The sequence below is a fragment of the Danio aesculapii genome, chromosome 20 (genome assembly GCF_903798145.1).
Source record: "Danio aesculapii chromosome 20, fDanAes4.1, whole genome shotgun sequence".
NCBI classification, from domain to species: Eukaryota; Metazoa; Chordata; class Actinopteri; order Cypriniformes; family Danionidae; genus Danio; species Danio aesculapii.
The window spans coordinates 7,117,817-7,141,825 of record NC_079454.1 but is presented as its reverse complement, the minus strand read 5'-3'; the positions used below and the strand labels follow the sequence as shown (position 1 = coordinate 7,141,825).

Genomic DNA, 24,009 nt, shown 5'->3' with positions numbered 1-24,009 from the left:
TTTTTGAAAGTCACTTTTACACCAAAAATAAAATGTAAAGTGAAAACCAGCCCAAGGAAATGTAAATTCACATGAGGGTGCAGCTCAAACAAGCCTTTCAGCTGTTCTGCCTTTCTGGGTTGAATGAAGAATCAAATGCAGGAAAAGAAAGTTCAAGACTCATCAGCAATGAATTTTCTTACTTTGGTATTTGCAGTTCAGTTGTTTTATTCACGTTAAGGGATACTATTGTGAAAGTAAAGAGGGTGGATACATGTTTACATTACATGGTTAGTTCAACCAAAATAAAAATCCTGTTATTAATCAATAATCCTTATGTGGTTCCAAACCATTGAGACCTTCGTTCATCTTCAAAACACAAATTAAGATACTTTAGATGAAATCTGAGAGCTCCCTCATCCTCCATAGACAGCAATAATCCCAAGGCGCAATAAGCAAGCATCATATAGGCCGTGGTAAACATGCAACCTTATCTGATACGGAAGACGTCGTCAACGTTTTTACAAATGTTTTATTTTTATTATTGTTTGTCACTCAAAAGTCGTCTTGGAACTTGCGTATGACTACAGTTGATTGACATGAAATGTTTTGACATGTTTTGGCTCCTTTTCGGGACCTTCTATTGCTGTCTATTGAGGATGAGAGAAGTCTCGGTTTCATCTAAAATATGTAAATTTGTGCTCTTAAGATGAACAAAGGTCTCAAGAGATTGAAACGAAATGAGGATATTTAATAACAGAATTTTTTTGAGGGGTGTACTAACCCAATTAAGGTATAATTACAGTAAGAATATTTTTGTGCTCAATACAAACATCTGTATTCTACACTTGCTCCCAATTTCTTTCAAATAGGGTATATTCAGAAGTATGAATTAAGTGTCTATACCCCTCCTCCCCTACTGTTAAATCAAATTTACGGCCATGGGTGCACCACGTCAGAATCCTCTTTGCCATTGAAAAGCATGAGGAAGCATCTGCAGGTATGTAAGCTAGTCTTTCTTTGTTTTATAAAAACACATGGTTTTTGTCATTATCGTGAGTGTACAGGAATTAAAACAGACCCTTTCATTTCCAATGATATATTACGGCTCACAAAGTTATCGAGTTATCAGGGCACCAACAGACTGCTCTGGCAAAACGATTTTAACACATTAACAGTGTAGCTAGCTTAACTACATTTCTCAGTAGCATGGCGGTAGCGTCTCTACTTTATAAATCAAATAGCTTTTCAAAGTAACAAAGCTATTTTATTAGTAAAGTTCCACAGTAGTGTCCACACAATCTACATTTACCGATTGCAAATCAATAGTGTTTTAAATGTGTAACACCTCGTTTTATTAGATTTTTTGTTTTTGCTGTTATGTACTGTAATTTATTCCTGTTTGGTAAAGCATATTATTTAAAGTAAATAATTTAAATGAACAGTTTTGCCTCATACATTTCATTGGCAGTTTTATTGATCATTAAGATGTGATTGATTTGGATTTAAGTTGCTTCAATTTAAAAATGAAAATAGCAAAAATAGCTTCATGTATTTTTTTTATTGCAAATGCCACGAAAATCGCCGTGCACAACTAACTAACAATTTGATTTTGTATCAACAGTAAAAAAAAAAAAAAAAATTGTGATAATGGTTTTGTGGTGGCTGTACTTTAAAACTAAATTAATATAATTTTAATTTAAGTGATGAAAGATTTTGTGATTCTAACAGTTAACAGAGCTACTGTAAGGTCCTGCTTGGTATAAATGCTTGAAAATTTGTTGAATATCCATTAGAAACTTAAAAAGTAATCAAATGTAATTAGTTACTTTTATAGTAACTATAGTAAAAGTAACTATAGTAAAAGTAGTGTAACATTACATTTTAAATAGGGTAATTTGTAATCTATTACATTTCCAAAGTAACCCCCCCAACCCAGTTAACTGTTCACCGGAAATTTATTAGTATGGGAAGGGGGCGAGTAACGTGTAACTTAGTTACTTATGTAACTCGCGCTACTTTTAATGCATTAACCCAAGACTGATTACTTCCAACATAAAAAAAACTACAGTAATTTATGGAAAATATGGCGGGGTTTTTTATACTATAGTTGTACTTGAATTAATCTATTTTGGTAATTCTAAAACTTCTATTGTAACAGCAACCATAGTAATAGAAACAAAATGTTACTGTACAAACTTTTCTGCAAATATAGTAACGTTATATTTTACTCCAATACACCAGTTTAACAGTATTTATTAGTATATCAGATCGCTTTAGATAAATACTATAATTTATACATATGTATACATGCATCCCGAATAAACTTTAGTATGGTTCCAAAACACTATAGTACTTGCTATAAATGACAGCATATTTTCATGTCGGGAGCTTCATTTAGAAGAGCTCAGGCGTCTAGTTTTAGGCAGCTGCCCAGTGTTTGAGACGCAGCCCGAGTCTATATTTGCTGCGCTTTATCCTCTTACCTTTGAGCTGCGGGAGCGCCGAGATCTCCGGAGCCGCAGGCCTGCTGCTGTTCACCGCAAACTGAGACGAGCCCTGGCAGACTCTCTGCCTCTGTGCCTTCCTCACAGACTTCCGCGTGAACCCGTCCACTTTCTCCGACGCAGAAATCGCCGACATTTCCAGAGCCGGTCTAGCCAAAAGAGCTGCGTTTACAGTGACCGAGTGTGCCCTAAATGTTCTCTAGACTTGAGTGCAGACATCCCATTGACTGTGCTGTACATTAAACTCACGAGACTCCATCTAATATGACACTGTCAGCCCACTCGCGGAGGCTGCATGATGATCCACAGGTACCCTAAGATGACATATAAACGTAGACGTTAGTTACTTACGGGTTTTTATCATGCTTAAATGTTCACTAAACCACATAACAATATCGAGTTCAAAATCTGCAGTCGCGTTTATCCAAGGAGACGCTCCATGTGAGAAAAAGAGTAATGTGAATCCGCCGTGCCGTGAAATTCCTCAGATCCGCTGAACTTCATTCAGCTGCTGTTGCGCCTCAATGGAGTCTAAAAATAAAACCCCGTGGCGCGTTTGAGTGACAGCGTGTCTGTCCAATGAGCGCCCGCACAGACACCAAGCTACGCCCGCTGACCAATCAAATTCTTGTTTTAATGGTATTTAGGGAAACATACAAAGGCAAAGATGTACTGTATCCTTGAACTCGCATGAAAACAGGCAACAAGATGTCAACAAACGTTGAACCACTCAAAATAACAAACATACAGGAAAAAGACGTGCACAATTCAACATTTTAAAGAGAAACACCGTGAGAGTTAGTGAAACTTGTAGCCGTCAAAGGAGTAAGGAACAATTCTCCTCAAAATTAGCTGAATGCGAAATAAAACAAACGCCTAATCAATATTCGTAGTTGGAACACAAATAAATGTAAAATTTTTATCAAAATAATTTAAACGGTCACATTTTTACAGAAAATCTTTGAAACAACTTCCGCAGCAAACATTTTTTGTTTATAAAAGATGTCTAATAGGCATCCAAACATTGTCGTCTTGGCTAAAACAAGTATATATTTGAGCTGTCAGTGAAAATCTAATAGACGTCTAATAATAGGCCAAAACTAGACTAGTTATTAAATAAACAGAAATGAATGACTGCCCATTTAAAGTCTGTCTAACCTATTTGTTTTAGGCTACTCTTAGTCTATTAGGCAAAGCTGTCTACATCTAGATAACTATTAGACATCTATTAACCACAAAATTGTTTGCTAGGCCATTTCTAGGTGAACAAGGCATATTTTCATAGTTAAAATGGAGTTTCTGAATGCAAAAAGCACATCTGACCAAACATGCTGAAGACCTGAGGCAAAAAACAAGTAGGATCAAAACATTGAGGCAGATCTATCTAGTTAAGTGACATTCCTGCAATTCACACAACTTACAAAAAGAAAAAAAGGCTGTGCTATAGTGTAAAAGGTATTTAAATCATTTTGGAGAAACTCACTGCATTATAGAGGTTCAATACGTAAAAAGCAGTGGGCTAATTGGAAATGGATTAGTTATGTAAAGTGCTGCTTTACAATCAATAGTGAACTCTGAAAATGTAACCCCACGTTTAAGGACAGACAAGCTCAAATAAAGGGCATTAGATGTGGAAATAAGTATAAGAATCGAAATAAAAAAATAAAGTATGCTATACCGCTGATTATAACACCCAAATAGAATTTAATATACTTTAAAAAGCATGTTAAATGGGGCAAAGCATTTCAAACTGACAGACGTGAAGGCATCAGGGAAACTTTAGAGTTCAATTGCAGTGTCAAATGACTGTAAACGATGCATTTGACCCTTCTTTAGGAAATTAATTTTACACATTTAAAAATAATTCACAACTAGATTAAAAAAAAAAAAAAAAAGTATACACATTACATATATAAATACAGGCAGAATCTGCATATTTCTTCTTAGTTTGAAGCTCAGTTTCAAGAAAAGATGGAACTGAATTTAAACCATAAATGTGTCGAATGAAAGACACTTGAAATCTCTTTTAAAAAATGAAACAAAGAAAACACAATGATCAGTCTTGGCTTCTTTTCATAAAGTAGCTTGAGATTTTTTTCATAGGTTTGGAGGGTGATGCTTTCTTGGTCGTTGGTGGAGAGAAAACTTTCATGGGACGAGGCGAGACTGCTGCCTAGAGAGAAGAACAAACAAATTAATACTGAAAATGTATTTCAAGAATCAGAACTCAAGCTTTATTTTTATATAATATGCATTTTTTTAAAGATGCGTACCAAGGCTTCTTAATTCTTTCATCGTGAAAATTATTTTATTTTTATTCCTATAATGCCGAAGCTGACTTTTCAGCAGCAATTACTTTAGTGTTAAGTGTCACATGATATTTTAAAAAGTATATTATAACAGGATTTGATGATCAAGACACATTTCTTAGTGTTAATATTGTGTTTAACATTGTGGAAAACCTAATACTAGAATTTCAGTAATTTTTAATTAATAAGTGAAAAAAACCTTGTGAAATATACATTTAATAATTCAGTTATCTTAACTTGGGGTGTAATGGTACAAGTATTTGATTGAAAAACGTACTGAAGAGTTTAGTTTCCAAAAACTGCATATGCATATAATTTGACTTTTAGATTTCTGTTTTATTGGCTTAATGTTTCTTAATTTTAACAAATAATAATTTTTTTAAATCCCATAATTGATTGTTTTTAGTCTGCAGTTTTAGTTGATGCAGGAACAAAACTTAATATATTGATACAAACGCTATATTTTTTTATTTGCTGCGTTTAACAAGTCTTAATCCTAAAATTTTGTTTTCTTTATCATTCAAAAAACAAACATATATTATATTAAAATGCGCCAAATTATCAGTCTTAATGTTGTCAATAAAATTAACGGGCGAAAATTGTTTGTGGACAACCTTTTTTCCCCCGCGACTAAATACATTTTGCCCCATTGACTTCCAATTCATAGGTATGTGAATGCGCCAGACCGGAAACGCAAGCTCATCCAGCTGATAGTTTCGTATGTCACTGCATTCCTATGTTCAAATTTGGGGAAGTCTGACCTGTGAATGCGGGAGACCAATAGAAGGTAGAGACATGACCTCTCTGTACAGAAATGTAAAATATAGAGCAATAAACACTTTATTAGTGGTGTCGCATCATCTTGTATTATACCTTGTTTTAGATCTACTGTGACCACGGCTTAAGACGAGATGGAAACAGGATGACATTGATATCATTAGATACCAACACTGACTTAGAGCAGTGATCCCCAACTTTGTCATGGCGGATGGCTTTAAAATTTTATTGTGGCCGAGGTACGTGGGTTTATGTAGATTGCTAGGCGAACATCAACTATTTCAAAAGCTGTCAAAACACTGCTGCAACTCTGATACAAGTTTTATTTATGGAGAAAATTAAAAAGCACTGCTGTTCTACTGAAATGTGCATATTCCATACAAAATATGAAGCGTGACTCGCCGTGCGCTAGCGGCATTCTGAAGATATTTTCAACAGAGTATGCCTGGAAGCATACATCACTCCCAGTATGCGTACACAACCTGCGTGCCTCCCTTGGAAATTGTGCGTGGAAAAGACGCGATATGTGAACCACCACCATCATTTGCAATGTCCAGCAGTCGATCTTCTTGCACAGACATGCTGGATTCACCTGATTTGTTAACAAATGGGTTGCGGATCCATTCTTTGGCAGTTTGTGGGTTCTTTACTGGGCCGTTCCTCTTTGCAAAGAAACTTTCCAAAGAAGTCTCTTTTTACTCATTTTGCTAGCTTGTGGGTTAAATTTGGGCGCTCAAGTGACTGAGATGTAATCGAGAGAATACGGTCAAAAGATTTTCTAAAATAAAAGAATTCAGACTCAGCTAATAATTAAAACAGAAATAATTAATGACTTCTTGTGCATCCCAGTACCAATTGGTACCAGTCCGTGGCCCGGGGGTTGAGAACCACTGATTTGGAGTAAATTTTGGATATACGCACAAAAAAACTGGTTGATGGAAACGCCATGATGTGCATACATTTTGAAAATGCGCATGAAAAAAAACTTATGCGCATAACTGAGTAGGATAAACTTTTTATTCGATAAGATGCGTGTAAACTACGACACTTTTACCGCACAAATTTCAGTATGCGCATTAAAAAAAGGCATGTGATTTTGTTAAAAGAGATCATGTGATGATGAAAATGTGTGTAAATGGACAAACCAGCAGGCTGAGCACACTGTAAAACATCTGAACTGTTGTTTTGGTCATTCTAAAACGCCTTACAGTTTAAAGAGCCCATATTATACATGAAATAGGGTCAAATTTAGGTTGTAAGGGTCTCCAACAACAGTCTAATATGCATGCAAGGTCAAAAAACACTTTGATGGTCTTATAATCTGCATTTATTTTTACCTAATTATCCCAACGACTCCCATATGAATCGTTCAGCGATTCATTTGTTCCCAACCCCCTCCTCAGCGCGAAGCTAATCTGCGCTGATTGGACCGATGACAGCCTGCTGCGATTGGTCGACAGTGACAGGCTTCAGCACGAGACAGAGTGAAATGCCCAGCAGCTAATCAACAATATAAAAGTAGTCACAGTGCACACGCGCTTCATAGTGTAAGGCTTTTTTCACACACACACAACCCTCCTCAGAAGAACTGGGGAGATCGACGCGAGTCTCCTAGCCTCTCCCTCTCCCTCTCTCACACACACAACGCTCCTCAGAAAAACTAGGGAAAGCGACGCGAGTCTCTCTCTCTCTCTCTCTCACACACACACACCGCTCCTCAGAAGAACTAGGGAAAGCGACGCGAGTCTCCTGTCTCCTAGCCCCTAGGCGTCACAAACTCGACCTGTTCTTTTTCTCTCTCTCTCTCTACTAAAGAGTAACCGCGTATACTGTACCAGGTTAACAAGTAACAAAACACAATAAATACATAATTTGCAAGTTAAATGAGGCAACAATTTTAATCGCACTTACTTACACTCGTGAATAAACCTCAACCACTGACTCTTCACAGTTCACAACTCATCTTTGGGTAGAGACTGTCAATATTATCCATCTGAGCACAGCGTGACTTCATTCGACCGGCGGCGTTTGTGTGTGTGTCTAGTGTTTTTTCTGTGTTAGTGGGCGGGGCCGCAGGTTTCAAATCTCCCTGGTTTGCGCGCGTAACTACTGGCGAGGCTTGTGTTTCGTGGCTGCGTCATCGCGAAACACCTAATGACTCGTTATCATGACGACTCGTTTGAAGCACTATGAGTCGACTCTTTTATAGATGAATCAATAGTTTTAAACACTGTACACTTACAGATTTAAGCCTTAGCTGGATATTTCACTTCACTTAGAGCTGTGTTACACACTACATGGAAGGGCATTTTCAAAAACCCATAATATGGGCTCTTTAAGTATTAGTGTTATTATATTAATGACCTCCAGAATCAAGAGTGTCTGTGCTCCACGTCTGACACCTTCAAACGCCACCGCACGTTCACTGCGTGTCAGGATTGCCTTCTGAGGCGCAGGTCATTTATTAGATTAAGAAAAGATTGACGCAGCTTCTCCTACCGCAGTAAATTCAGTTTTTACTGTTGATATTTAGTGCCAGATAACCAGGAAGTGACGATTTTGTTCGCTTTGACTCGTTGGATTGAAACGCTGCTTCATTCACACGTCTTTAATGCAATAATTTTTGCGCATAAAGTTCATTCGCATTTTGGGATGAAAACATAGCTAGTGCGCGAGAAAGACTGTGTTCACTCCGCTCCACTCACTTTTTTTTAATAATCAAACGTGCCCGTGTCGCGCGACAACTAACTGATTATGAAATTCGATGCCAACATTTTTAGTAATCAAATTAATCGATTTGTTGTTGCAGCCCTACTTTATTCCGTGTAATACGACAGCATTTCCCAGAGAGACTCAATTTAAACAATACTATTCAGAAGCTACGAAGTGGAGTTAAAAAAATGCCATTGTATGCGGTATTTGCACATAGAATTGAAGTTTTATAATTGGCAAAATTTACTACAAAGGGTCGTAGTTCGTGGAGAAGCCACGCAAACAATGGTCAATATCGTAGCATCACTATTTGCGATTTGACTTTCGCTGGCAATATTTTCCGTAGCTTGGCAGAGAACAATGGCTTTGTGAAGTAAACGCTGCTCCAGCTGAACACAGGTGGCGTATCACAGTTGATTACAGAGCCAGCTTTACTGACAAATGTGCACAACAGTCGTATGCAATTTATCATTCAGCAGTAGTGTAAAGCATAAAACAAAAGTATTTATATGTACTCACTGGAGATCCTAGTGTTTTTGTCTCCTGCCAACTGCTGCCACTGCTGGGGCTTTTAGGTTGAGCAGACCCTTTAAACCTCTGGCTGATCACAGAAAGCCAATCAGTCCTTCTGGGAGAGCTGTTCTCCTTCCCAGCGGCCTCTGCATCATCTGAGCCTAGCCTTTCCTCAGTTTCTAAACCAAACGAGTCCTCTTTCTTCAGTGTGCTCAGCGAACTCCTGCTCCTCTTGACGTCGGGATACAGTTCAGACACGCAGTCACTCTCCTCTCTCAAACCAGAGCTGGCAGAATCACTAGTCTCTAGTCGGCGTTTTGCACGGCGTTCAGAGGACGGGCCCTGGAGAACGGGTGTGAGGGCCTTTCGGACAGGAGAAATGCTGCTGCGGCTGATCCACTGCTGCAGGGACGAGGACATTTTGGGACTGCTGAGCTTGACTGGAGGTGCAGAAGAAGTGTTTGATGGGAGGGGTAAAGCGGCACCTGTAGGGGCACAAGCGGCAGGCTGGGGTGAAGCCAGAGAAACAGACCTCGTCGATCCAGGATTTTTGGCTGGAGTGAGCTCAACTGGGCTGTGATGGCCTGGGGGAAAACAAGGGACTGTTTAATAACAAATTTAATGAGAAATAAGAGAATACTGGTGATTGTGTATTTATAAATAGTTTCAGGATCCAGTCAAGTTGGTGGTTAAGATTTTACATTTAGCTTACTATTGAGGAGGCTTTCAGCGATTCAACAAGAGGAAAAACACAGAAGTGCTAATTATACAAAGGAACGATTAGTGTGCAGAGATTTGAGTAAGGAGGAGAGAGGTTTTTTTTTTTATAGACGAGTGTTTCTGCTCAATGTTTTTTATTTATTTATTTATTATTATTATTATTATTATTATTATTATTATTATTATTATTATTATTATTATTATTATTATTATTATTATTATTATTATTATTATTAATTGAGATGGATTGTAAGAAAGTGTCTTGTGCAAAACTGGTAAAAGTGTCAGATGAAAGCGTGTTTTCTGCAGGTGGTTAGTCAAGCCTACTCACCTGCGTGAGGCACACTTTGGGCTCTATTTTAACGATCTATTCACAAAATCCAAAGCCCAGGGCGTATCCGAATCAACTTTTGCTATTTTAAAGATGGGAAAATACGCTCTGTGCCGCGGAGCATGGTCTAACAGGGTTGAGCTTATTCTCTTAATGAGTTATAGGTGTATTTTGAGAATAAACCAATCAGAGTCTCATCTCCCATTCCCTTTAAGAGTCAGTAGCATCGCTCCATGGCGCATTTGCTATTTACATAGCGGACTTTGTAAGTGGAAAAACTGAACACTTCAAAACAGTTAAGAAAACAGTTAAACAGCATCTTCAGCAAGACGATTACGAGCCTAACCCATTGGGTCTATACTTTAATTTTTTCGTGGATAAGGAATCCTCTCCACTGAAGACATCCATTAGCCTACATAATAAATTTTGTTTGTTAAGCGCAAAGATTTGTTTCAAAATTATTTCTAAATTCAGTTCTAATTTCCAGCAAATGAATAAATGAACAATAATAACGAAGTGTGGCCAAAAAAATGAGTTATATCCAAAGGACATATGGTCCAAAACAGTGGAAAACAGGTGGAAAAAAATCTAAGCTTGTTCTTAATAAAACAAATATAAATATGCACATAATAAATAATACTAATGATAATAATAACATCATACAAATCAAAGTTGTGAATAAACTGAAAAAAGCCCCTGAGGTGAAGGTATGGAGGTACTGGTTTTTTATATTTATTGAAAATAATATTTGTAATATTTTAATCCTTTAATTCTTTTTCATTTGTAAAGATATTTGTGTATTGCTGTACATCCTGCGTGTTTTAAGCAATGTTTAAATGAGGCACAACTGACATGCTCTGCGCTGGACTTTAGACCTGTTCTCAGCTGGTCTTTTGAACAGTCTATTTTAGTTCCTCAAAATAGCAGCGCGGCGCCTTAACACACCTCCTTTTTAGACCAGAACGCCCATGGACGCACATGAGCTATTGCTATTTAGCATTGCTATTTAAACAGCGTGGTGCAAAACGTCAAAACGACACATGCGTCGGGCTGAAACTATCAAATAACATTTGCGTCACGCCTTGTGCCGGGTGTATGATAAGGCCCTTAGAGTTTTTTGCCCATCAATGCAACATTTACTTTATCAAATGGAGTGTTAAAATGCTTATTGTGGGTGTTTACTGTGAAAGTATATTACCAGAGTATATACAGGAATCAGACAGTGAAATTAAATACCTTTTAAGACCCTTTCCATACATTAAGACCTTATAACCCCTTTTCAACCTTAAACACTGTCGAGATTTTACCTTACAGTATAATTACCAAATACTAATGTAAGAAATCTATCCAGAATTAAAACATTATTCATATACTGAATAAAAATGGATTAAATCTAGCTAATTCAACAGGTTGGCACCTATAGAACTGCAGAAGTAATGGTGTTGCCTTGGTTACTGTAGTAAACAAAGCAACATGATGTCAAATCTAGTAGGATTTCATTGATTTCATAAACTACACAGCATCCTGATAGTCGCAGATTTAATTCAGGCAAACTTTAGCATACAACCATACATTGCATAATCAAAAATTATATGTATATATATATATATATAATTGAATACCTTGCGAAATAGCATTTAAGACTTAAATTTCTCTACATTGATCGATCAACTTTTAAGACCCCACGGACACCCTGATTAGTTTTTTTTATTATTTTTTTTTAGTTTATGATATACAGCTAAAAGGATTAGAGGCCTCTCGAAAAAAAACTAATTATAGTCATGAGTTTGAGGAGAAATAAGGTTTTATATTGTAAAAGCACTGCTTATATTCAATTTAAAATTAAGATTCACTTTTAAACATATACATTCATAATACTTATGTTTAGAGCTGGGGGATTAATCGAAAAGTAATCGCAATTGACATTTAGAACTTGTATTCGATCAAATTTTTCTAGGACGATTTTTTTAAATGACTTTCCCTATCGTACGGGACCCCGCTATGTTAAGCCTTTATTTATATTTCTGTGGCCACTTTTCAGGAACATCTGATCTCTGGTCAAGCAGGATGATGGACCCATTCCTGAGCCTTTAATTTGCACTACATTGACGATGATTGTAAGCTGCGCCAGAGATGCCTTGAGACGGCATATTTTCTATTACAATAAAATTATTTACATTAAAATATTTGTTTACAGAAGATGCAAGAAATGCACCGTTTAAAGCAGGGGTCACCAATCTTGTTCCTGGAGGGCCGGTGCCCTACAGATTTTAGCTCCAACTCTAATCAAACACACCTGAACAAGCTAATCAAGGTCTTACTAGGTATACTTGAAACATCCAGCCAGGTGTGTTAAGGCAAGTTGGAGCTAAACTCTGCAGGGACAGCGGCCCTCCAGGACAGAGATGGGTGAATTCTGGTTTAAAGTATCATTTACAGGATATCCAAGAGCTATTTTATTTAGAAGAGATACTGCTTATTTTCTACTTCTAATACGAAAATCACTGAAAATGAAATTATTATTAAAAGTTATTTATTTACACTTTTTTATATGAAAAAAATATGACTGTTGGTTTTAGGCAATGAGTGGGTCATTCAGCATTGATGTTCAATAAATAATCATAGATAGTAGATAGAGGCGGTGCAGTGGCTCACAGCAAGAAGGTTACTTTCTACTATTTTAAAATCAATAATGCACCCTTCACTCAAAAATCTTTCACTGGTAATATGCAAGCATATTTACTGTACAAAAGTGATTGAGACTGGAAGTGTCGAGCCAAAAAGATTCCAATGGCTGCTCGTTCGCAGAGAATAAGGTGAATAGAAAACCAATGTTTTCAGGAAAATAAACTATTAAATCATATTCATTTATATTTATACTGTATTTGCATGGAATGATTCATATTAAGATCAGTGAACGATGAGGCCCAAAAAATAAAGAAATAATTATATTAATCTTAATAGAGTTATAAAGTTTAATTAATCGAGATTTAGATTTTAGGCCAAAATTGCCCAGCCCTATCTATGTATTAACTTCAGATTTCAAGCAATTACTTTTGTGAAACAATTAATAAACTAATTTATTAAAACTATTACTCTGACCAACTGTATTTTCCTAAAAAAAATGGTTTTAATTTTTATTTGAATTGTGGAAGAAATCAATCTCTGTAGAGATCTATAGAAACTGATTAATCTTTATAGAGACCTCTATTGACATTATTCTTCGATGCGGAAGTGCGCTCGTTTTTGCAATTGTTTTAGAACTTCCGACTCAGCTGCCTATGGGAGAAATGACTAGGAATAATAAACGGCAGAAAACGGTCAAACTACTCGCTCTACACGCAAGTGTTTTCATGACTATACAGATAAAGTAGAATAATATAATAAGAAAACATCAGTTTGCAACATCAAGCAGCAAAACGAACTGTTATTAACGTCTAAAAATTATTAGAAGTGATTGAGACCGGAAGTGTCGAGCCAAAAAGATTCCAATGGCTGCTCGTTCGCGGAGAATAAGGTGAATAGAAACCCAATATTTTCAGAAAAATAAACTATTAAATCATATTTATTTATATTTATACTGTGTTTGCATGGAATGATCCATATTAAGATTAGTTTTTACAAATTTTACTTTTTGCTATTAATGAATATCGTAAATGGTAACATTTTGGCAATAAAAATACACAAAATTAATACTATCAAAAAAAAGTATCAAAAGGTGCAAAATATATTTATAATTTTATAAAAGCTCTCCATTTCAAATAAACGCCTTTCAGTACAATGAATTCAGATCATTTTTACAAACAAGCAGCAAACATTTTTATGTTAAATTAATATCAACATTTCTAGTAAATCATTAGCAATAACGACTAAAACACGAGTTGACATATTAGCATGATTTCTGAAGGATCGCGTGACACTGAAAACTACAGCAGTGAAGCTGAACATTCAGCACACAGGAATATACTCTTTAAAATACATAAATACTAAAACAGTATTTAAAGAGAAGAGAACTCTACCAGGTGTTCTGTTTGGTGACTGGACTTTACGAAGCGTCCAGCCTACGCGGTTTCCATCTCGGATGGTTGAGTCTTCTCCATCTGATTTGCGATTCAGACGCCAGATCCTAACAGTGTTATCGTCAGAGCAGGATGCAATCTGCGAAGAGTTATGGGTTTTACACAAATATAAAACATTAATGCATACAATTCTCAACATGCATTAATTTGTTTGACGCAGTCACAAATACTAGCCTTGGTGAAATCGGTAGGACACCAGGCCACCGATGTGACCTCTTGGCTATGGCCCTGAAGCATCATGGGAGCTTGTTTTGGGTTCGAAATCTGGATCAAAAGTAAACAAAGCCATGCGTCACAGTTGCTACGTAACTTCTGAGATCACTTAGATCAAGGGTTGTATGTTACTGGGGGGATTGGGAGCTTACATTGTAATATTTGTTATTTATTTAACAAAAATAATATAAAAACCAGATGAATCATTTGAATAGCTCTTCTTGAAATGTATTTGCAGCTGAGTGCATGGAGAACTCCTGACCTTCCATATGTACGCGTGATGATCGCTGGATCCACTGGCCAGGAACTGGTCATCTGGACTCACACTGGACTTCACATAAAACGAGGAGTTACTGTGACCACTGAACACAGCGACTGTGAAAAAGAGAAAGTTCAGAAACATGCTTCATCTACATAATTCAATAATGTAGAGGATTTTTTATAACGAAACAATAGAAGTAATAAACAGTGCATGAGAAGTTATCGTCTCTTGAAAAAAGGAGTCAGTTCTGACCTGCTAAAACTAGTGCTTTTATGCTGTCAAATACGCTTTGGGCTTGCTTTTTAGCACAAGGTGACATATTCTATAATGTTATTTTACACCTCATTAAATCAACTATGATATTATCAAACAATATCCCACACTCCAGCTAACAACTAATTAGTAAAAAAAAATCTAAATTACAATTTACACTTAAAAACAAAGTAAAAACTCATTACGTGTACCTCATATGTAGGGCCAGACTGGAATCTGTGGACGTTTTTTGCTATTTCTGTGCAGAATTGTTAAAAATCTGCAGATTTATGCAGAATCATTTCGGGAGTATCATAACTAAAACCTTAATATATGAAATAAAAATACCTTTTTAACTTTTAATGTTTAAAATGCAAATCCAGTTAGACTCACTTTATTTGGTTAACAAAGTGTCACACATAATATATCTAATAATTGACAGAAAATATTCCCTTACAAACTGTATTGTAAATAAATCATGAATATTTTCATATTAAAAACTGAATAAATATAAATTTACACAAGTAAATAAACAGAATCAAAGATGGGCATTCCGTGTGGGCCTACTCATATGTATTCATATGTACCTGGAGTGGTTTTCAGGCCACTGATATTGAACATGTAGATACTGTCATCTGTGCAGTTAGAGAAGAGTCTGGATCCAGTGGAGTCCAGTGAAAGACCAGAATAACCTGCAGTGGAAAAACAGGATGAAAACGAAAATTAACAACACTACAGAGAGAAAGTATTGCCATCTCAGCTTCCCTGGCTATGTCATTGCAAAAAAAAATAGACAAATTATTATATAACATTTTATAGAAATCACTTTTCTGTAATAAAAAAAAGCTTAACAATAAAAAGAAAAGAATTAAAAAAAAAATCCAAAACAGTTAAAGATTTACTTAAATTTACTTAAAAAATAATCATCATGCTCAATAGTAAAGGTGAGAGGTGTACCTAGTCTGCGTGTGCAGGATCCTGGGTATGCATAGGCCTGTAGAGGCAAGGGGTTCTGGTGGTATGCAGTATAATTCCTCCGCAAATCCCACATTTTAATGATCCTAAGACAAGGTCAGAGTGTTATTACACAATTTTAAGAGCAGTACGGTACAGTTCAGTACAGTACAGAGTGCATTTATGCCCATTTCCATAAGTACTAAAATACCACACCGAATCATACCACTTTTCGGGACTCTTTCGAAAGGATACCTAGCACAACAGTGTGGTACTAAATGCAGCAGCTAGACTCCCTGCTGAACACTATTCAGCGCTGTCGCCTCACAGCAAGAAGGTTGCTGGTTCGAGCCTCAGCTGGGTGAGTTGGCATTCTGTGTGGAGTTTGCATGTTCTCTGTGTTGGCATGGGTTTCCTCCAGGTGCTCCGGTATCCTCGACAGTCCAAAGACATGCGCTATAGGTGAATTAGGTAGGCTAAATTGTCCTTAGTGTATGTGTGAATGAGTGTGTATGGGTGTTTCCCAGTGATGGGTTGCAGCCGGAAGGGCATCCGCTGTGTAAAACATATGCTGGATAGGTTGGCGGTTCATTCCGCTGTGGCAACCCCTGATTAATTAAGGGACTAAACCAAAAAGAAAATGAATGAATGAATTTGCCTTCATAATTTGGCAAATACCATAACTTTCCCTTCTCGAAACTTTTCTTCACTTCTGGTCACATGGAATGACTTTAGGGCACAGCTATCAGCCCTTCACAGGAGGCAGTGGTTCAAACAAATATATGACAGAATTCAATTAAATTTAGCTGCTTGTTTTTGTCATCATTGGGCATCTATAAACGGTAATCCCTCACAACAGACTACAAACTGACATTCAAATCTTCCCCTCTTTTATAAGAAACGTCCATCTTCCAATGACTCAAACGCTCCTAAAGAAATCATGTTTTGCCCCATGTTTTTTTTCTCCAGTTTCAATTGAACGCATTCAACAGTTCAACAGTTTTAATTGAGCGCATGTCACGATAAGGGAAAAAGGACCATCTTAAAGGTGCAGTAGGTGATCTGCCACAATGCTAGCCTGTTAGCATAAAACTCTGAAACGCAGTCCCTCCCCTGCCGTCCAAAGCCATGCCTCCTGAAAACATGAGCATGCACAAAGATGACAGCAGAACCCTCTCTCATGTGTTGAGCTAAAGCTTGGCCGGTGGCGTGCAGGAATTACACTCATTACTAAGCCTTAACTACATGCTATTCCTGACCAAATATTCAGAGTTCAAAAATGAACCAATGTGAATATAAACGTCACCTCGGTAAAGCAGGCTAGGAGGAATTGCGGTTTACTTTTGTTTTGTTGTTAAACTAAATAAAATCAGTATTATCTATGCTGTAAAAGACCCTTTACAAAACTGAAAATAGTCACAATCTATCGCCGGAAGATTACAGTGGCTGAACAACACTTCTGTGCATATAACCCATTCATAACTCAATCTACATCAGCTGTGGGTCTAAAATTGTTTTAACACATAGCATTACCTGTCTGAGAAATGCTTCAGCCATGGTGTTGTCCTTCCTTTAGCGTGCAAAAGTAACCCCAATATTGATTCAGGATTAAAAAACAATATTCAGCATGTTTTTACCTCTCTCTCTCTCTCATGAATGCGCAGCACGTGTGTGCACTCAACTCAACTCAATTTATTTCTATGCACTTTCAACAAACTACAATGGTACCAAAGTGCTGTACAAAAAACACATAAAACGCATGCAAATATACCACAGAACTAAAATACATAAACTCACATCACATGATTAAAAGCTAAAGAAAATAAGTGTGTTTTTCAGTGACCTCTGAAAGACTCAAAAGTTGGAGCTGTTCTTAAGGAGAGTGGAAGATCGTTCCAGAGTCTTGGAGCTGCTACTGAGAACAGCTTTATCACCTCGACATTTTAAGCGTGATCGTGGAACTTGCAGATAGAGACAGTCTTTAGAGCGAAGAGATCTCACAGGTTGGTGTATATTAATTAGCTCAGAATATACTCAGGGGCCAGGCATGGATGGATTTAAAAACATACAACAGAACTTTGTACTGAATTCTAAACTGAATGGCAGCCAGTGTAGGGAAACCAGTACAGGTGTAATGTTGTTTCTCGTTTTTTTTTGTGCCTGGCAGCTGCGTTCTGGACCAGCTGCAGTCGCAAGAGAGAGGCCTGACTCACACCCAGATACAATGCATTGCAATAGTCCAGTTCGGAGAGATGAAGCATGAACAACTTTCTCCAAATCACTAAAGAGAGGACAGACTTCAGCTGGCAATATATCTAAAATAGAAAAAACTATTTTTGACAACCGCATTAATTTGCCGATCAAATTTTAGCTCAGAGTCAAAGATGACACCAAGACTTATTTACAGAGGACTGTATTTTTCCAGGAAGCAAGTCAGATCGCCATTATAATCTAAACCTGTTTGGCCAAAACAATGATGCACAAACGGCGGAGCTGCGTACAGACAGGTGCGCACTAGTTCAAATATTGCTTTGCTGACAGACAGTTTGAGCTACTTATCAGAATTATGGGAGTATGTCGGCCCGACACTATTTAATTGAATAAACGTTTTTTTTTTTGTCTTACGCCTTAATAAATACATTTAGCTCATTTACTTTAATCATCCCTATTGGAATGTGAAGAGATTTTCAACCAGCACAACACAAAATGTTTCTGAAGACAATCACCTACTGCACCTTTAACTTCTGTTTCATGATGAATTTAATATAATAACAGTGTGCGGCAATGATCGACTCAAACATAGCCTGCTGTATTTTTGTGAATTTTTTTTTTAAATAGTCACATGCCAATAATTTACAGGATAAGCAATTAGACTGATTTATATACAGCTATAGAAAGAAATAAGAGACCACCTGAAAATACTCAGTTTTTGTTGAACTACCAGATTTGTTATGCAAGGGCTTGCATTAAATGTTATAACTTGATAAATTCTACTAACTTTGTCCCAGAATATGAACAATTTAACGTCCATTACTCTACACATTTGTCATTTTCTGAAAATAAATGAAAATTAATAAAATAAACAATGTTTTCATGTCTTAATATGGTGTATGGTGTAAAAAAATGTATATAAACATCACCTTCTTGCTTATTTGTAATGCTATTCTTTCATATAAATGTATATACGAATATAGCACCTTTATTTACATGCACAAAACGCTGTAAAATGATAATCATTCTTATTGTTATTTTGTCATCTATAGCTTACAGAATAAACAAGTACATTTCACTCAAAGAAAGAAATGTCAAGAGAAAATGCTGAAAAACTGAGAATTTTCAAATGGCCTATATTCTTTGTTTAAAATTGCATTATATTGAAATAGAAATTCATGATGTACTCACCCATCAACTGCCCCTGAGGAGATGAGTTTGTTCTCGTCGCAAAACAAAACCACTGTCACACCTTGTTGGGAATCCTGAAAAGTCAAAAAAAAAAAAAAAAAAGTATAATAATGTTACTTCCTTTAGTTTCAATTCATCTCAATGCATTCAAAAAACAGCTGGCAAATGAATGATATTATCTGACTCACCACAGGGGGCGCCATGCCACGTCTCTTCTTTGTTTGAGGAGTGCATCTTTCAGGTTTCATATGAGCGCCACTGATCTGCTTTACTTGCCTGTAGAAACCATCTGTGATGGGCAACAATATTGTGGTGAACTTCAGAAGTCATTTTGACGTGCGACAATAATATTGCAATATTAAAAGTACCTTTTTTACTGCATCTTGTATCCCAAATCATTATGTTTCCATCTCTGCCTCCTGTGCTAAATACCGCTGTATAGGAGAGAAAAAGCAGTCTAGAAAGGAACCAACAATATATACAACAATAACATGTGACCAGAGTACACGGCTACTCAGTGATGTAAACATGTATAAAATTGATTATATACCATCTCAGTATTCTTTAAGGTCTGCGTGAACTGGAAGCTGCTGACACTTAATTCAGTATGTTGCTGTACTGCTAATGGAAACTAAATATTGAGTAGGGGGCGGGGCTTTGTTTTTGCACATCACTTCCTCATAATAATCTGGTAAGGGGCATGGCTAATAATATTGTGGCTGAAGCATCAAACTGACATCAGAAAAAGGCTACCACACCAAATGCACAAGCTAATGATCAGACTTTGAAGATTACCAAAAAAAAATTTTTTTTGTGGATTATCTTGCTCAGATTAATTGTTCACTCAAAGCAATGTGCCTAGCAAAATAAACAAGTACATTTCACACGGATATTAACATTTCATATTAGCTTTTACCCTTACATTGTTAGTTTTCCATTTAGTTCAGGGATTTTTTTAACCCTACTTCGCATTAATTTATCGTTTATCGTTTTAGATGTAATAATTTTGTTTAAATTCGTCAAGGAAAAAATTCCTAATTAGTGATATTTTGTCTCGAGTTATTTTGTATAAAATTTTCCAGATATATATTTAGGCAATTTATTTAAATGAACTTTAGAACCACCATGGCTGTCATTTTGACTTAGTTGTTTTTATTTCACTCCTTTTTTTTCGGCTTAGTCCCTTACTTATGAGGGGTAGCCACAACGGAACGAGCCGCCAACTCATCCAGCATATGTTTTACACAACAGATGCCCATCCAGCTGCAACCTAACACTGGGAAACACTAATACACTCTTGCATTCACACACATACAGTACGGCTAATTTACTTTATTCAATTCACCTATACTTCAGTTCTTTGGATTGTGAGGGAAACCAGAGCACCAGGAGGAAACCCAAGCCAACACGGGGAGAACATGCAAACTCCACACAGAAATGCCAACTGACCCAGTGCTACCCACTGCACCACCGTGATGCGTTTCTTATATCAAATTATGTTAAAATAAAACATATCTATAATATCCTGACTTTTCCTAAACGTATGTGCATTTCTTTCAAACTTTATTTTAAGTTATAAAACACAATACGTGTTCTGAAGATTTTTAGGGTAAGTACTTCATAAAACAGACCAACAGACCATTCACCAACAGACATTCAAAGCTAAATTCTAATATGCTAATAGAAGCTTTAAATGTAAACATGACATCTTAGATGAAAACTGTCAGAATGACCACTATGTCCATTCTAGTGGTCATGGAACTTTGATAATTTCAATAATAAAGGAAAATATTTCACTTTTTTTCTAATAATATTGCTAACACTGTTGTATCTGTGCCGTTTCAAACTTTCGGAAACATCTAACAGCATTGCAACCTTAATCTAAAGTGCAATTAAATAGACTAATTTTGTAATTTGAAGTCATCACTGACAGCATGATCTGTTCTAAGTAACCAGTTAAAAGGACTGACTAAGGTAATGTGTGCATCATATTAAAGGATACAACATCAGTGTAGTGCAGTGGTCACCAAACTTGTTCCTGGAGGGCCGGTGTCCTGCAGATTTTAGCTCCAACCCTAATCAAACACACCTGAACAAGCTAATCAAGTCTTACTAGGTGTACTTGAAACATCCAGGCAGATGTGTTGAGGCAAGTTGGAGCTAAACCCTGCAGGGACACCAGCCCTCCAGGACCGAGATTGGTGACCCCTGGTGTAGTGCATCACAGACATTTAAACATTTCATTCATACTGTATATTTGCATTTTACATACAGAAAAACTAGTATGCTATTATAAAAGTAGCTGAAGTGCTATTAGCTACCTTTCTCTTGCTTGTAAAAAGCCACTGATTTGAGACTGCACTGATGTCCTTTAAATGTCCCCAGCAGGTCACCAGTAATAACATCCCACAGACGAGCAGTTTGGTCACCGGATGCTGTTACCTGCAAATGAAAATTCCCATTTAAAACGCTTACAAATCTACAGAAAACAAAATGTCTTACGCACTGAAACAGTCTATAAATAAAGAAATCATGCAACACTTACTAAGCTGTTTGTTCCTGGTACCCAGGCGATATCAAAAACTGCATTGTCATGTGCCTGCCATTCTGGAAAACACACGTTTTACATCAATGAAACATCATACAATTTTCTGCATGTAGAAATCACAGTCAATGCAAAAAGAAGTTTCTACTGTAAAATAATGTGATAGTCAAATATAGGTGAATAATGTTCTGTCTTCATTCAGCATGCATGCATAGATATACGTGTGTGTGTGTGTGTGTGTGTGCGCGTGTGTTTGAAAAAATTAAATATACTTATTCTGCTCTTAGGAAAACAGAAAACATACTACTTAAACTTTTTAAATCACTTAACTTTATGACCTTAATAAATCATGCTGACAAAAACCTAGTGGTTTGAATGATAGTGGCAACATGCAAAGATTCTTTTAATGTGTCGTCATATGACTTTTGCTGTAAATATGCAGAAATGATCGATGAAAATATAAAGCTGGTTCTACATTCACACAATCTGACAGAATTTAAAATGACTAATACAGATTATCGTGATGTACTATTATGAGCACAATGTACAGTTGAAGTCAGAATTATTTGCCCCACTTTGATTTTTTTCTTTTTCTTTTTGAAATATTTCCCAAATTATGTTTAACAGAGCAAGGAAGTTTTCATCATCTTGTAGAGAAAGTCTTATTTGTTTTATTTCGGCTAGAATAAAAGCATTTTTTAAAACCATTTTTTCCCGAATATCTACAGAAAAAAAACATCATTATACAATAACTTGCCTAATTAACCTAACCTGCTTAGTTATCCTAATTAACATTGTTAAGCCTTTAAATGTGACTAAGCTGTATAGAAGTGTCTTGAAAAATATCTAGTAAAATATTATTTACTGTCATCATGGCAAAGATAAAATAAATCAGTTATTAGAGATGAGCTATTAAAACTATCATGTTTAGAAATGTGCTGAAAAAAATCTCTCCGTTAAACAGAAACTGGGGAAAAAAAATAAACAGAGGAGCTAATAAGTCTCACTTCAACTGTATATTACATCTGTAACTGTATAACTTACATATGGCTATTGCTATGGAGGGTTGTGACATCGTCATTTATGTGAGGAGCCATCTACAAATTAGCAGTTTCAATCAGAACATTTTAATCATATTTAGTATGATTGAATAAAAAAAAAAAACTCATTTGAATTCATAATTTGATGCAAGCGATGTGTGCTGCTACAACTGCAGTCGGCTAATATGCAACCCTTTATTAAAAAAAAAAAAAAAAAGACAATTTGGAATCTGAGGAAGCCCGCTCCTGCCACTAATAAAACAATATTAAAAAAAAAAAAAAAGTTATATGCAACATTTTCTCAGAATTCTGACTTTATTTGTTAATGTTGTGAGTTAATATCTCCCAATTCCGAATTTCGAGTTCTCACCACACAATTCTGAGAAAAAAATTCAGAATAAACTTTTTTTTTAATCAGAGGTGGGAATGTGCTTCTATAGAAATCACATGCAAGTATGGCTTAAAACAACATTAGCACAGTTTAATTTACTGTAAACAATGCTGTACTTTGATAGTCATTGGCTGCTACTATGAACTCCATTTAGAATTGACTGCAAAGTTTTTTTTCTGAAATTATATAAAACAGGTTAAAGTCTGAACAGAAGACCAAGTTTACCCCGATAAATTATTGTTACACTGAATGACATTTCAGAAACAACGGATAAAAAAAATAACAGTATTTTATAGCACAGAAAAATAAATGACAAATTCATAATTAAAGGACATTCTAATGTATAAGAGAAACACAAAGCTTTTTCTGAACTTCCTGTCTGGATTCTCGTCAACCCATTTTTGTAGTCTTTGACGCACATATGATTTAGATTAACAAAAACTAATAAGTTTTAACCTTTAATAATTTGAGATAAACTTTAAACCAGCCAACCTTTCAGAATGGAGCTGTGTTTTTCTCCAGTGTTGAAGATGGTCACAAAACCTTCTTCATTGGCGACAGCAAGACAGTTTTGTTGTCCAGGAGCTGAACATAGAAAACAAACCAGCACAAACATGAAGTCTTCACACAATTCTGCACTACGGACTTAGTTTGAACTCGTTGTGAATGTAGAATTAATTGTTTACCAGAGGAAAATGTGCAACCAAATGGCGGCACGGCAGCAGCGGAGGCTCCGTAAGAGATGTGTTCATCCCGCCGAGCGCATTCATAGCCGTCCAGCAAAGACGACAGAGGAAACACCCGCCGCTCACCTGATTATTAGAGTATTTTAGTGTAAACAGTGCTATAACACGGATAAACGTGGAAGTATATTAACGGAACTCACCGTTGCGTCCTCTTTTTATAACCCCGCGATCAACAACATTGTGAAAAAGAGTCATCACTGCAACTGGCTGCGGGTTTCATTCAGAAGTGGTCAGTTTCCCGCGAACAATGAAAAAGCGCTGAAGACGAATTACCCGC

General features: G+C 36.4%; 2 protein-coding genes across 2 annotated transcripts in view; both read right to left on the bottom strand.

The window, feature by feature from the left end:
* ppp2r5a (protein phosphatase 2, regulatory subunit B', alpha isoform) overlaps positions 1-2,999 on the bottom strand; it is a 63,544-nt gene extending 60,545 nt beyond the window's left edge. Inside the window, exon 1 of the mRNA XM_056480806.1 lies at positions 2,466-2,999. Coding sequence (XP_056336781.1) covers positions 2,466-2,622 — 157 coding nt within the window. The 5' untranslated portion in view covers positions 2,623-2,999. The remainder of the gene's footprint in view (positions 1-2,465) is intronic.
* A 112-nt stretch (positions 3,000-3,111) lies between these two features.
* dtl (denticleless E3 ubiquitin protein ligase homolog (Drosophila)) lies at positions 3,112-23,966 on the bottom strand. The gene is made up of 15 exons (XM_056481289.1): positions 23,873-23,966; positions 23,673-23,798; positions 23,479-23,571; positions 21,556-21,617; positions 21,332-21,452; positions 19,379-19,444; positions 19,199-19,299; positions 19,011-19,084; positions 15,612-15,715; positions 15,242-15,346; positions 14,403-14,515; positions 14,102-14,191; positions 13,868-14,006; positions 8,804-9,381; positions 3,112-4,659 (listed from the first exon to the last, which is right to left on the bottom strand). The coding sequence occupies exons 1-15, from the start codon at positions 23,925-23,927 to the stop codon at positions 4,543-4,545; spliced, it is 1,944 nt and encodes a 647-aa protein (XP_056337264.1). The 5' UTR covers positions 23,928-23,966; the 3' UTR covers positions 3,112-4,542.
* Positions 23,967-24,009: the final 43 nt, after the last annotated feature.

Bases quoted from the DNA above. Each gene is read 5' to 3' on its own strand.
- dtl (XM_056481289.1), bottom strand. From the start codon at position 23,927: ATGACTCTTTTTCACAATGTTGTTGATCGCGGGGTTATAAAAAGAGGA. The intron at 19,445-21,331 runs GTAGCTAATAGC...TCTCCTATACAG, and splicing joins TTTTTACAAGCAAGAGAAAG to CGGTATTTAGCACAGGAGGC. The intron at 19,300-19,378 runs GTACTTTTAATA...TGCCCATCACAG, and splicing joins TACAAGATGCAGTAAAAAAG to ATGGTTTCTACAGGCAAGTA.